The 16,656-nt window shown below is 31.3% G+C and overlaps 1 protein-coding gene across 1 annotated transcript in view; it reads right to left on the reverse strand.

Annotated features, from left to right (window-relative positions):
- Positions 1-16,656, reverse strand: part of GLRB (glycine receptor beta) — an 85,102-nt gene that overhangs the window by 20,505 nt on the left and 47,941 nt on the right. Inside the window, exons 5-7 of the mRNA XM_012448486.2 lie at positions 6,432-6,661; positions 6,244-6,326; positions 4,509-4,649 (exon numbers count right to left, since the gene is read on the reverse strand). Of these exons, the coding sequence (XP_012303909.1) occupies positions 4,509-4,649; positions 6,244-6,326; positions 6,432-6,661 (454 nt within the window). The remainder of the gene's footprint in view (positions 1-4,508; positions 4,650-6,243; positions 6,327-6,431; positions 6,662-16,656) is intronic.

Raw genomic sequence — 16,656 nt, forward strand, 5'->3', positions numbered from 1 at the left:
AAGTCTACAAAATCAGTGTTTTCAATCCATATACATAAAAGATGTACATGGTGCATCTTTTATGGTGCAAACATCTGATATTCCTCTCAATTCTCTCCCCACCTCTACTTCAGGCTCTCAAAAGTACCCCAATTGAAAACAAAAATGAAAAAACAAAAAAAAATCTTTGATTTTCATATGCCAACACAAATGCAGAAATTATTTTACAGTCTAATTCTAGAGTGGCCATGACATCAGCTAGTCCCCCAAATTAATCATAAATTATGGGCAGCCTCATAATAGCCTTTGCTACCTTGAGAAAGAAAATGGTAACACGAATATGCTCACAGTACTGCATTCAAATAGAAAAGGCATTTCCAGATGTTCGAGATTATTTCTTAAATGTTTGGTACTTTCATTTAGCTATTTAAATATAATATTTAATGCCAAAAGTGCTTAATTTAGATAAGAATGTCATTTACCATTTAACAAATGTAAGATTATGCATAAACTCTACACAATTTTTTTTAAATGGTGAAACAAATAAATGAACAATAAATAAATGAAACAAATAAATGAAACAATTGTGGGGGAAATGTTACTTTTTCCTATTTTATAGTTTAAAAATAATATTTACCTGATCTTCTTAATTGAAAAGAATATGCATATATCTAATACAAGAATAATCTACATATTAATAGCACCTACAGCAGTATTTGCACAGAATAGGACCTTTATAAACATGGAATACAAGAATAGTTATTTATATCCTCAACAAATAGATTAGGAATCTTTTCCTTTCCCAATGAGATTTAGAATCATTGCCTTCTCTGAGAGGTTACACAGACAGTAGAGCTAATATGTAATAAAAATAGTTGCTTTCAACTGAAATAAATTCTAATTACGCCAAATGCTTCTATATTATATTAAAGACAAGAAATGCAAGTGTTTCTTTTTTACCATTTAATTTCATTAAAACTAGGCACTATATCAAGCCATTCACAGGTTTTAAAAGGATGTAAAAACATAACAATGAAAAATCTCCCTTCCTTTTCTTTCCCCACCATTCGCCTTAACTCCCTGCTGGACAACTAAGAACATATGTTTCTAACTAACAATCCTGTGCAATATTTCAAAAATAGAATCTTTCATAAGTACAACTGCTACAATTAAGAAGGCTCAAAGTATTTCCTAAAATTGATTCTGAAGTACATCACTTTGTAATGGCATCATTAAGTCAAATTAGTTTTCTATTCACCGAGTGTGTATGAAATGTGTTTCTCAACAAATTACATATTTTTAAGTATTCTCAGTTGACACAAATATTATAACAACTTACTACAAAGTAGCATACTTTAAAATAAAATTTTGCATTCCATCCCATTATGTTTAAATGATAGCCCATTAACATGAGTCCTGTGATTTGAAGCAAGTTTCCACCATGTCCCTTTTTATGAAGGTACCCATTAGGGGAGATTCACAAGACTTGGATGCATTTAGCAGTAAAATACATGCTTGGATATTATAGTGATTTGCTCCATAAACTTTTATGAGAAACATTTCTTGATTTTTTTTTGTTTGATCTTTTCCTAGTACTGTTACATTTATGAGAGGCAGGTGGGCAGCTAATTGATATAAATGTTCATTGGGCAAATTCAATTTACTTTCTATTTCCTGTGAAGTTTTATTCCATTATTCACTCAGGCTTCCCATTTGAGTATTTTTGTATACTTGCTTTCCCACATATTTATCCACTTTTGCTATTTCTATAATCATAAAATCATAATTTTAATAAAGTTGAAGCTGCATTATTATCTCTATACAAAGTAAATACTGGCTATCATTTTTATATATTGTTCACATATATATTTATACTTTCCCATTGTTGTACACTGTTAAGTATTGAATGTATTTTCAATGTCTTATTTTTCTAAACATATTTCTAATTATCCAAACATTAAAATATATTTTATCTATATTCATACAATAATTCATATAAGAACAGATCAAGTCCCTGAAACATATTAAGTGCCAAAAAATATTGTTAGGTATAAGTTGTTTTGTCATTATTTTCTGTAGCTAATGAGATTTCAGTGAGTTATTTATGACTCAAAAAATACCACAAAAAACTTATAACTCTTAAGTAATCCCCAAAATTCTGTCTACCACAGCACACTTTCTAATTTTATTCTAAGAACTAAAATGAATTATATTTTACTTGTTTACTTGTTTATCACATTGGAATATGGCTCTCTAAAGGGCAGGGACCTTTCTTTTATTCACTACTGAATCCCTAAATGAAGAATTTTTTTAAAGTAGAGCTTAAAAGTGAAAAAATGAACACTCCTAGGACTTTCAAAGTTATTACATAATCATGTGCTATTACATAAAATTACAAATAAAGTTGCTGGTGTCATTTTCATCTCTAAGAAGTTTAAAACTTCAATAGGGTCTCCTTCAAATTTCTCAAAACAATTTAGACACTACTCATTTTGAAATGTTTAGCATATAATCTGGATGTAGGTAACAATTTTCAAAGTATAATAGGACTCCACAGGTATTAATAGTATAATAATATCAGATTCCCTCTCCCACAGCATCACTGTAACTGTATGACCTTGGGCAAGTGTCTGTTTCATTAGCCTAATGTGTAAAATGAGGATAATAAAATTACTTAATCCATAGAATTGTTGGGAGGATTATATTAAATAATTTCTAGAAAGAACTAAAAACAATGCCTAGTATAGCAAGAGATCAAAAATCTATCTACTAAGTACACGTTCTTTTTTTCTTTGTTTTCGAGACAGAGTCTCACTCTGCTGCCCAGGCTGGAGTGTGGAGTGCTGTGGCACGATCTCGGCTCACTGCAACCTCTGCCTCCCGGGTACAAGCGATTCTTCCGCCACTCCTGACCTCGTAATTCGCCCATCTCGGCCTCCCAAAGTGTTGGGATTACAGGTGTGAGCCATCACGCCTGGCCTAAGTACACGTTCTTTTACAACAGTCTCAAAAATCCCAAATACTATGGTCTTCTTAATTTGTACAATTGGGAGATGGAATACTACTCTTGGTCCCACGGCTGACAGTAATTTGCCTGGTGACATTTAATAAGTAATAAATCACCAGTAATAAGTAATTTAATAAGTAATTTATTCACTTTGCTCTTCAGTTACTTTATGCGTTAAATAAAGGAGCTGGGTTAGAATTATCAATTAGATCACTTCCATATCTAACAATCTATCTATAACTTCTTCATTCAACATTTTGATGACCAAATTTTTAATAGCTCTCCATTTTTACTTTTAAAAACCTTGATAATTATATAGCAATATATTTGACTATTATCTCTCTTTTCCTAATGTACTATAAGCTTTAAGAAGAAGGAATGCTTACATATTAAAGTTATATCATTTGCCGATGCATTTCAAAGTCAGCAACAGATTCTTAAACTAACTGTATGCCCAAGTTGCACAGTGTTGTCTTTATTATAACACTGTATATATGTAAATGTTCTCTCCACCTCTTAATATCAACAGGACTGCTTTAAATTATATATATATTGCCTTGATGTTGTCATGAAGACAGCATTCTAGCTCAAACATCTGATCTCTCTAGTTCTACACAATTAAACTAAATACATTTTATTATTTCAAGCCAACATGTATTTTGCAATAAAGTTAAGCTTTAATTATATCTGTTTCTGAACATTTTTCTTATAAGTTACCTCCAAAAGCAGAATTAGAATTGTGTGATAATTTACATGCTGAACTGATTATTATTACTAATGTAATAATCAAAATTGAATAATCTTCTTTATATTGCTAAGTGAAATGACACTATATTCAATATCTAAAACCTTCACTAACCTAGAACTACCAGCAGAAAATCAAAGGTTGAACACTAATCATACTATGACAGGACTGAGTAGCAAATACCATACTTTCTGTAAAAGCTCAATGTAATTTAATGAATGAGGTTAATTTGTTGTCCTTTTCATAATTTGCTGTTCTTTGACCCAGGTCAAGAAGACTGTACAGGGACTATTTACTGATGTCTAAGTATTTCACACTCTTACTGCTTCCTGCATAGCATAAGGAGCAATGCGTTTTAAAATTAAGAATATCCATCTAAAAACTACCCAAAAGACAATGGATGAACAAACATAGATTATATTGTTCATATTTAAAATGTTCAGCCCCAAATGGAATCCTACCAGAAGTAGAATTTCTTGACAACACCTGAAAACCACTACCTGAAAGAGTTTTCGTTACTAACATAAACAACTGAAAACCTCTCACTACCAGAATTACATAAAGAAAAATCAAGCATGTCTATCTAATAATTAAAAGTTCAAAAAACTTTATTAATACAATTCTGTGAAAGATTTAAGCATATGAATGTAAAGATAAACAATTTGCTAATTTAATTTTAAGTTTCATCTCATTCTTTTCTACTCTCTCCTTGGCTATACATTAATTAAAATGTATCTCAGAAATAGAACTTTGTTTTATTGAAAGAATATTACTTACCAGTGCCTTTATAGTATTTTGTACAGTTACCATATTCAATATCCTCCTTTTTAATATCAAATTGAGGCAAGGCAATTTTTTCTAACTGCACAGGATCCCCTGACTGCCAGATAAACCGTAAATCATCAGTTGTGTAACCAACTATAAACAAAAGTAAAGAAATACGTTAGTTTAAAATATAATTAACAATGCTTTTAAAATATTTTAATAATCCAAATATTAGACCTAGCAAAGGAAATAAAATAAGGCCTTCTTATATAACATTGTAGTTTAAAATGTAAAGAGGTCAAATCCATGGTCACTAATGGAAATACTAGTGTAAGTATTAAATGAAGATACTCATCTTAAAGAAAGAGCAAGCTAAATCAGCATATTGCACGGAGTTAAAATCCTAGGACATTATATACAATAACTCATTTCTCCATCTTAGAATTATTTTTAACAATCATTAATCAAAAGGTAATAAACAAGTGATGCAAGCTTTCTGAATGTATACATTTGCAATCATGCAATATGCTATCTGGAGTTTTTAAAAGAAATGTAAGCATTGAAACTTCTAATTGTTTTTAGAAATCACTGCAAAATTCCCTAAAAGGATTTGTATCACCATAGAAGAGCAATAAAATAAGCCCTCAAAGGGACATAATTACAGCATGATTTTAGCATCCTGAAGCATACATTTTGGGCTTAGGTATGTGGCTACAGTTTAAAGAATTTTGCAGCATACGCTAGTCTACTATTGAACTCTAAGTACATGTATTTTTGAAAGTAATGCTTTAGTGCATCCAGTAATGGAATCAAAATCAAAATACATTGTTGGAAGTTTTATACAAGTCTCTATTGACATGCAGGCACTCATACATAACACATACAAAAACATAAAAACGTGCAAACATATAAACACACTTACATGTGCAAAATCTCATTTTATAGTTAGAAAGAAAGAAATACTGCTCAACTTTAAGATCCATTTCAGTACATTATTTACAAAACAACCACAAAGTAACTTTAGACATATAATCTAGAATATATACACAACATATTTTGCCAGGCTATTATTCTTTACTCTCTAAAGTAATAGATGAACTTATTATAAGATGATTCATGTATTCAGGCTAAATATTCCTTGCATTTGTGTTAATTTTTCAAGGTTTATGTCTTACTTTTATTTTCAAAAGATAAGCATCATGGGAAATTAATTAATATATTTTATAGATAGATAATTTCAATTAATACACCTAGTGTGCCTTTTAGTAACTCAAAAAAATATGATCAAAGAAACATAAAATAATACAATTTTATAAAAAATTGTTTAAATTTATTTACATTCATAGTAAATGAATGTTAGCTTGATTTACAGAATATTTTTCAATGTTTTCTAAATTTTCTGCTAAGAAAATGTGGTTTTAACATTGGAAATGCTATTGAAATTAGGATATCATTTTCTCTTGTACCTTGCCTGTATTATTAATTCAAATAACAATGCCAATTAGAATGTTAGAGCATACACCTACATCAATGAACTGAAATAAGACTAGCATGAAAATGATTTATCTTAATACAAGTTAATACAGTATTAATAAAAGCGTAACTATAATTTCCCTAAATAAATTATTTTATGACTATTTATAATCAAAGCACCAGTTTTACCATTGTTAGCTAAGATGTCAGTAGAAGGTATTTCCCAGACATTTTAAACACATTATCATAATCAATTAGGTTCTCATTTACGTACAGCTCTCCAGTTGCATCTTGCAACGTTGTGTATCCATGGGAAACAATGTCAAGTCCAAAGGGCATGAAAGAGTAATAGATAATCTGAAAGTAGAAACGCGTCTTAGAAATAATTTAATATACTTCTCTGTCATCCACTGATTTTAGAAGGAAAATATATATGCACGAATATTAAATATAAAAGAGTACCTCATGCTGACAAGGACATCTCCATCACGAAAAATAAAGAGGAGGATATTTTCCTGGGTTACATCATGAAAATTGGCACTTTTTTCATTTGCAAAAAATAAATCAGGTTTCCATAAACACTTATACATCGTTGGATCCACTGTCAGTGCATCTGAACCCCTAAAATCACTGGGAAGCTTCAGCCTGGGATCATTCCATTTTTGTCGCAGGAAGATGTTAACTCTATAGTCCTGAAGAAAAAGTACATGTGTGCACATGTGTATGTTTATTGCTGTTTTAAAGAATTTATTCAGCCACAAAACAAAAAGAGATACAATGATTAGTGGCACAAATATTTCTGTTCTTCCAATATCAACCAGGATTACAACAACTGCTTTACAAAAGAAGAGTTCCATTAGCAGGATAAAGAAACTTGTCTCTATGTAATTACTCTCTACAGACATTCTGTAGCACTTGCTAGCTCAAACATCAGAATACAATCTTATTGATAGTTCCTTTACCTTTATACAAACACCAATTATTACAGTTGATTAGGTGGTAGTACCATAAAAGCATAAGAACCACTAAACATTGCTATAATTCTTCCCCAAACCTTTTTGTCCAAATATACATATATCTTAAAATTAAAATTCATAATGAAATTTAGATTATTACTTAATATTTGATGATCATTGTGACACCTACAAAAATTAATTCAAGAATGTCCAAGACTAAAAGCCTATCTTTCTCGTAAAGTGAAGGCTTTCAACAGATACAATGTTATCCATTCCTGGAAGACATGCATGGTCCTCTACTTTAGAGGGAATATACATTAGTTTCAAGCATTTCCTTATAAAATATGAATTATATAACCTTAGCAAAAGCATGTGGGTGATAGTCATTTAATATCATTTTGAACACTCAATAGTATTCAATTTAAATTATTTGCTAAACAACTTCCTTGAAATAATTTGCCAAAGTTATTGGCATTCTAAAACTATACACACTGAAAATTATTCTATTGCATTCTGTATCAGTCTGTTATCATGCTGCCAATAAAGACACACCTAAGATTGGCTAATGTATAAAGGAAAGAGGTTTAATTGACTCACATTTCACATGGGATAGGAGGCCTCACAATCATGGCAGCAAGTGAAGGAGGAGCAAAGGCATGACTTACATGGTGGCAGGCAAGACAGCATGTGCAGGGGCGCTCTCCTTTATAAAACCATGAGATCTCATGAGACTTACTCACTATCACAAGAACAGCAGGGAAAAGACCTGCCCCATGATTCAATTACCTACCACCAGGTCTCTCCTGCAACATGTGGGAATTATGGGAGCTACAATTCAAGATGAGATTTTGGTGGGGACACAGCCAAACCATGTCGCCTCCTTTAAGTGCTATGTTTTATCAAGGTAAATCACCAAAACCCTGTAACTTTGAATTGCTATATTGAAAATATGCATTCATAATATTTTGATAAAACATTATGTCCTTAAGTTGTTATTAAGGTTCAGTATGAGAAATAACCAGATGAAGTTGTCTGTGTATATTTTACATACTTGTTGTTAAAGCTGTGACCCCTTATTGTGATCAATGACTCTTATATGAAAATACAGGGGATGGATTCCTTATTTAATTTTTGATTTGTTAGAAATATATTACTATCTTACCATTATATAGGTATTTACCATGTGCTAAGTATACTTAATGTCAAGTGCTTTGCAAAACTGCATTTAATCCTCAGAATTTACACTATCAATATGCTCTTCTGATGCTTTTATGTGCTTCATATAACTGGAAAATAAGACTTAGTTGTGTTTTTCTTTTTGTCTTGTAGCTGGAAAACCAAACATTAACTCTACTACCTATTGCATTAACAATTTATCTCTCATACCCTCGTGCAATTACCATTGTGTGACTCTTGCACATTTAGTTCTTTCTCAATTACATCATTGTATTTTTTGTTATTATATACCTCAAATCTTTCTGAAATAAAGATGGATAAAAAATAAATAACAGTCTAGATATTGCCTTATTCATGACAAGGCTATTTCAGTATTATTTGTGTGTAGCTGCCAAGAAACATTGCCAATGTGGCTTCCAGAGTTAGAATGCTTTATTTCAGCCTAATATTAGTTTACTTTCTTTTATTAGAATTTTACATATATGTATAGGGATATATGTATTAAGGCCTCATAGGTATTCTTTATTTATTTATTTTAGTTTTTTATTTTTATTTTTTGAGACAGGGTTTTGCTCTGTTGCCCAGGTTGGAGTGCAGTGAAACTATCACAGCTCACTGCAGCCTCAACCTCCTGAGCTCAAGTCATCCTCCTTCCTCAGTCTTGTGTAATATTTTTTTAAATTTGTATAGACATAGTATCACATCATGTTGGCCAGGCTGGTCTCGAAAGTCTGCCTCAAGCAATCTTCCCTCCTTGGCCTCACAAAGTGCTAGGATTATAGACATTAGCCACCATACTCGGCCACTCATTGGTATTCTTTATCCAGACCAAAACAAATATCTTTTGGAACATAGGCTGGTTTCCTTCTCAGTAATTAATTTCTAAAGATTTTATATCAGTATTTTATAATAATATTCATGATATTATCTGACAGAAATTAAAGAAATGGTAATATTTAACTTCAGCATGTTTTGCATAACTAAAAAAGAAGTCATTCTATGTTTTGGGGGTGAAAGTTTATAAATTAAGCCTACACTATACAATATTCCCCTTAAAATGTTCATACATGCACACATGTTTTGGAAGCATAATTACATGTTCTACCTATCAAAATGGTATTGTTAAGTGATCTAAAATTACATACCAAAATTAGCTTTCTTTTTAAATTTCTATAGCAATTTTAATAGTGTTTCTCCATATGAAGTTTACTATTCTAAATGCTTCTTGAAATCTTATAAATCTTTCTACACAATCCAAGAATACATTTGTGTTTTTTATTAGTATTATGTCCAAGCATTTTAATCAGCAGAAAGCTGTGTAGGATAGAGAAAAGCCCTACATAGCATTGACAAAATAAAAGCCATCTATGGGAAAATTAGAAATGATGTAAGAACACTTTATTTATAGTTAACCGTCATTTTAGTCTTTATACAATCATAAATAACTTTTAAAAAAAATTATAATAACCTAATTTATAAAAGCTTATATAATGGAGTCAGCATGGACTTGGAAATATAAAAGGCCTGATTAAGAGCTCATCTCGAAATCTTAAAAGCTTTGACCCTGAACAAGTTTCTAAGTTTCCTAACCCTTCTAAATTATATATATATGTATATATATATAAGCATATATACATATGTGTGTATATATATACAAGTATACATATATATATATATATATATATATATCCTATTATGAGGATTAAATAAAATAGTGTAAAGTATTAATATAGAACATGCTATATAAATAAGCAGGTTTCCTTCATTTCCTTCCCATTTTACATCCTTGGAAATCCAGCTACACATTACTTCATAGACTTTTAGAAAACATTTATTTAAATTCTATCTAAATCTGTAGGTAATTGACTCATTGGTTCATTCATTCAAAAATTATTTATTAATGATATATTCCTTTTCATGATCTAGTTAGTAAGGATACAGCTGTGAGCTCTCCTTGCTTTTAAAAATTAACTATGAGGGATATTGACCATCAGCCAAGCATAACTTGAAAAAGGCTACATCCAAATAAAACAAAAAACAGTTCACAATGGAACATCTAACTTAGATTCTCAAGATAAATTTAAGCTAACTAATGAATTGACACCTATACTGAGATCTGAAGTTAGAGAAACCTGGGTCTAATTTCTGTGCTAAAAAATTTACTATGTGAGTTTAAGTCAAGTTATTTAACTTCTCTGAGCCTCAAATTCTTTGTCAATAAAATTAGTCCACAGTAACTCTTAAGAATTAAAGGAGATACTCTACCTAAAGCATGAAACCTGACCCCAAGTGAGCACTCACAAAACTTAATTAATTTTATTATATGTATTACTAACATTATTATCATTATGTCCGTTATCCCCATTTTGAATACTCAGTCATTACTATTGACAGCATTCCTTTTCTATTGTTGTAAAGATGCTACCTAGAAGTTTTAGTTCGCTGCTAAACATCATTAAAGCTAACATTTTACTAATTCTTCCAAAGCTTTTATAAGGCACTTATTGTATGTACCATAAATCAAGCATTACATTAGGTGCTAGTCATACAGAGATCAACACAAAATGGTACTAGAAACAAATCTGAGATTTTTCAGACTATTACTCAGATTTCACTGACTAGAGATACATGAACTCACATGGCAAACCTGATTTATGGACTAACAGAATAATACATCTACCTGTTATATTCCAGATTAAATTCAGTGATTAAAGAGGCTCACTTAACAAATGGTTTTGCTGGGCTGTGTAAAACAATCATTCCTTCCTTCATTTGTTCATTCACTCGATAGTTATTCATTAAGGACTTCCAGTGTTCAAAGGTCTGAGCTACCAGTCAGAGAGGGATAAGAACATGGGGTCAATACCCTCAGGAAGTGATGATTAAACAAGTCATGAAACAACTGGTAAAGACCCTAAGGGATGTAAGAACAAAACAATACTTGTTGAGAGAATAAATGATCACATCAGACACAAGGGATCAGGAAAGGCTATAGAACATGAGTCTGGTGAGGTTCCCAAAGAGTAAGAATTTTGACAGGTGGTGACATGTGGGAAAAGCAGAACAAAAACAGAGGCAAAAAGATACTGCTTCTTAATCAGTTTCATCAACAATGTGAAAGAATATTAAATATCAAGATAGAGAAAATGGCCCAAAAAATTCAAGATCATCACTAAACAGGGGCCAAGCAAGAGACAATGGAAAGGCAGGAGTTAAAATCAAGGCCAAGAAATAGACAAAGAACTCTTGAAACTCAACAATCAGAAAACAAACAACTCAATTAAAAAGTTGCCAAAAGACCTGAACAGGTATTACCCCAGATGGCAAATAAGCATATGAAAAGATGATCAACATCCTATGACATCAGGGAAATGCAAATTAAAACAACAATGAGATACCACTACACGTCTATTTGAATGGCCAAATCCAGAACACTGACAATAACAAATGCTGGCAAAGATGTGGAAAAGAGGAACAAACTCATTCATTGTTGATAAAAATGAGAAAGTGTTCAGCTACTTTGGAGACAGTTAGTGGTTTCTTACAAAACGAAACATACTGTTACCATATGATCCGGCAATTACACTCCTTGGTATTCACCCAAAGGAGTTGAAAGTATGTCAGCATAAAACCCTTCACTTGGACGTTTACTGTAGCTTTATTCATAATTGATGAAAATGTCATTTGGTAGATGAATGGGTAAGTAAATTGTGACACATCCAGACAATGGAATATTATTCAGTGCTAAAAAGAACTGAACTATCAAGCCATCAAAAGATAAGATGGAACATTAAATGCATATCACTAATTGAAAGAAGCCAATCTGAAAAGGTCACATACTGTACGATTTGAATTATCTGACATTCTGGAAAAGGCAACACTATGGAGACAGTGGTGCCAGAAATTAAAATTTCTGGTGCCAGAATTTAAGAAGTGGTGTCAGAATTTAAGAAGAAAGGAACGAACAGGCAAAGCACATATGATTTTTAGGGCAGTAAAACTCTTCTGTATAATACTATAATGGTGAAGTAATATCATTATACATTTGACAAAACCCATAGAATGTACTAAAGTAGGAATGAAGCCTATAAATGATAAACTTTGGATGATAACGTTAAATTATATTTGATATTATCAAATTATATTTGATAACAAGTGTACCAATTTGGTGTGTTTATCCACTCATTTACTAAATGACACTTTTGTCAATTATGAATAAAGCTACAATAAAGTCTACATTGAGTCTACTTTTAAAAAGTGAATGAAAAAAAATTACCATAAACAAAATCAAAGTGAAGAAATACAAGGTTAAGAAAAAAAATCCACGATTTTGAGACAAGGCAAAAAATTGTTTGTCCTTTCAATATCATACTAAAGCAATATCTAACAAGCCCGCCTAAAGGCCCTGTGATTCTCCAGGACACTGTAACTTTGAATTGATACTTTCTATTGATTAGGGTTATGACTGTAAAATTAGATAACTTTTAAAAAATTGATGTTACTTACGGTTTCTGTCATATAAAAAATATTTCACCAAGACGATACCCATAGTTCTCTGAATAACATTAACAAGTTTTGTTTATTTAACAATCTAATCTCAGCATTATTTCTTTCGCTTCTGTCTCTTTAATTCTTCTTTGAATTAGCTTCATCATGCTGTTGGTTCCCTTAATAGTGCGTCAAATAAATCATTCATATGTCTTCACTATAAGTCTGTCTTAAACTTTTAAAAATTATATATTTTCCTCAAAGACTTAAACACATAATTTCTATATGATCCAGAAATTCCAATTCTAGGTTTATATCCCACAAAACTAAAAGCAGACACTCCAACAAATATGCGTGTACACCCATATTCATAGCAACATTATTTAAAATGCCAAAAGATGGAAATAACTCATGTCTATTAACAGATAAACAGATAACCACACTTTAGTATATATATGCACACACAATGGAATATGATTCAGCCATAAAAAAGGAATAAAATTCTAATACATGCTATGACATGTCTGAACCTTCAAAACATTACCCCCCAAAAAAAATCAAGACTAAGTTTGTTCAAAATTATTACTTAAAGCAGGAATACATAATGAAAACAAAAACAAGAAACAAAGCAACACAAAAATACCTGGGAGAGTAAGCATTTAAAGGACTAGCCAGAAAACAGAAAAAGAAAAAAATCCTAGGAATGTGATTTCGCCAAACCAAAAGAACAAAAGCTTTGTGATGGTCAATAGCAGTAAGTGCCACAGAAGGTCAAGTAAAGAAAAAAAAACAAAAAACCAAAAACTGACTACTTTCAGCAAATGCAGAAGCCACTGAAAACTGTGGCGAAAACATTTTTGGTACAGAAGTGTATCAAAAACAAGATTGCAGAGGATTAAGGAGTAAATGGAATACAAAGTTCCCTTCTATATAAAATGGGGATAATAATCATACACTCACAACATAGAGTTTTAGGAAGGATTCAATGAGGTGATATATGTAAAGTACATGAACTGCACCTGGAGATACTAGGCTCTAAACAAGTTTTTCATTTTATTAGGAAATATCCTTTATGCTGTTGTTATTCCCTTTTAATGCTTGTAAAGTGATTAATATGCTTTTTTGCTTCAAAAATTCTGCATATAGTGTAACATATTTGGGTTTCTCTGTACTGAGATGATCCACCTACAATTACACTGAACAGTCATTCACCTCTAGATATCAAATCTCAACATTATCCATTTGTCAGCATTTCCTAAACTCTTAGCACTATACATTTTTAGCACTATAAATTTTTTTAGCATCTCCTAAACTCTTCTTCTTGCTTTAAGCTGTACCATTGTAACCTCAATATATCGCAAAGAAAAAAGCTCATATGGGTCTCTATTCCAATTATATTTTTTTAAATAGAACTCCATCAGAGCTGTATCCCAATGAGCATCACCAAAACTGGAAATTGCCTACGTCATTGGTTCATTCAATGTATCGCTTTGATTATTACGTCTTATTTCATTATGAAGGTGCTTCACAGATGCTTTTCTATTCGTTATAAGGCTATATAACATTACAATTCAACACAAGTTGCAGCAAGCTTACGTATCTTTTATTTCAAAATTTTACAACTTAATAGTTTGGGTTGAACATTCATTAAAAGATAAAAGCTCATTAGTTATATGCTTTGGTTAATGTTTTATGAGTATTTTCAAATAATTACTAGTTATTGGCATTTCAAATGCCTTATATTAAGATAACCATCTTTGAAACCCATTTATTTTCATTTTCAATTATTCAATCACAGTAATTATAGCTCTATCATTTATTTTGCAAGGAACAAATTCCCATCAGAAACAGACTTCTTTTATGAGTGGGAAATTACTTAATTGCTTTTAAAATACTTGGTGACAAATAATATTCATTGTTCATTCCAAATAACACACTATTAGTCATTATCTGGAAAAATGGATGGTCTCCAAAAATTTTTAGAGCCAATTAACACTCAAATTAAACTATTTCTTCAAGGCAATGAAATATTTCACAATAAGGCACTATAATCAGTTAATTTCATAAATGATATTTTAATGTTAAGAGCTTTTATACTTTGTAATGTTGTTAGAATAGCTCACATATGTAATCTTTAATTCATTTGTTTTCTTTACATTATGGCAAAAATTAGCATTCAAATAAATAAAAGAGTTCAGCTGTTATAGCATCTGGCAGCATTATAATTAAAATTCTGTCAATAGGGCTATTAAAAGCCTGATTTGAAAAAGATTTAAAATTTAGCCTCCAGTCAGGTTAAAAGTTTCATGTAAGAATGTCTGTAAAAGCTCTTAGGTTACATATTAGTGATTTTTCTAAATACATCATTTTTCAAGGTTTCTAGATAAAGATTCTTCGATAACACCTTATGGATAATTACTTGCTCTAGATCTATCCCCATAGTCCATTTCTATTAGGAGTGCCTGGTACGTGGTACGATGGTGCCACACTAGACTGGAAACCCCATAAAGAACAGCAACCTGCTGAGGTTGGGTATGCAAAGTATCCAATACACTTCTATTGAATACAATAATGAGGAAATGCCTTCTGTGTCATCTTAACAGTTCAGAAAGTTTTCTAGCATTCTTCACACCATTCATTTAACTTTTTCCATATTCATTAATAACAATAACCAAATTATTGGAAAGAGAAAACAAAATGTGGACATTTTTCATCCTTCCTCAATGCCTAATGGTACTCTTAGTTATGAAGTTTAATCACCAATGCTTCTCAATAATATAACTTGAAGAAAAAAGGTAATGAGGAAAGTATTCATAATAAATTGTTCAGTTTCATGTACATACACTACAAAAAGTAACTTTGACAAAGAGAAAGGACTAAAGTATATTTTAACTACTAAAAACATATTACATTCTTAATAGAATAAACCTTAATGAGTGAAAGGTTTAAGTAATTACTCAGTAAAATATAACTGATTCTTTTGGCATTTCCATATATGGATAAAGTTATGTTATAATCAGATAATCCTCCAGCTGGACTTGGGAAGAAGTTATAAGCAATCAGATAAACCTCCAGCAGAATTCAGGAGGAGAAAAATACTAACAAATGCTTAGCATATGTACTAGTTTCCAATTGCCACTATAATAAAATTACCAAAAACGGTGGCTTAAAGCACCACAAATTTAGTATCTTAGAGTTCTGTAAGTTAGGAGACCAAAATCATGTTCACTGAGCTAAAGTCAAGGTTTCTGTCTGAGGGGCTGGTTCCTTTGAAGCCTCTGAGGAAAGAATCTGTTTCCTTGGCTTCTTCAGAGTCTGGAGGTCACCTGCATTCCTTGACTCATGGTCCCTTCCTTGCCTGACCACAGCTTCATGCTTCCTTCATCACAGCTACTACCACTGATCCTGATCTTCCTGTCTCTGTCTTACAAGAATGCTAGCAATCACACTGACTCCATTTGAACAAACTGGGATACTCGCTCCCAATCTCCAGATATTTAATCACATCTGAAATGTGCCTTTTATCATATAAAACAGCACATCCACAGGTTTGAAAGGATATAAAATTTAGCCTCTAGTGAGATTAGGAGTTTCATGTAAGAATTGCAATTACTGGTGATTAGGATATGAACATCTTTAGGGGGCCATAATTCAGCCAACAACAGGGTGCAAACCCTGAAGATGAATAACATGAGAAAAATGAAGATGAAATCTAAGATGTAAAATCTACTAAGATGTGAAATAATATTCTACAGTAAATTCTATTATTCTATAGTAAATGCTTTAAAATTAACAACAAAAACAAAAGATAAAGAATAGCAAATGAAGGCAAATTTTAAGGAATGTATTTTAAATCTAAATATAGAAACATGTAAAATAAAATTGCTTTAAAACAACAAGATGAGCAATTACCAAGAACTAGCATTAAGCTTTGTAGTGGATTCCAAATATGATTTTTTTTTCCTTGACAGTCACAGCTGTGTTTCCCAAAAGGAGTTGCAATCTATTATTAAAATAAACAGAAAGTCATGGAACAGAAAGGCATAGAAAGTCTGACAGGATCCTGA

Source organism: Aotus nancymaae, unplaced genomic scaffold, assembly GCF_030222135.1.
Source record: "Aotus nancymaae isolate 86718 unplaced genomic scaffold, 86718_ANA_hifiasm-v0.15.2.pri h1tg000033l, whole genome shotgun sequence".
Taxonomy (NCBI): Eukaryota; Metazoa; Chordata; class Mammalia; order Primates; family Aotidae; genus Aotus; species Aotus nancymaae.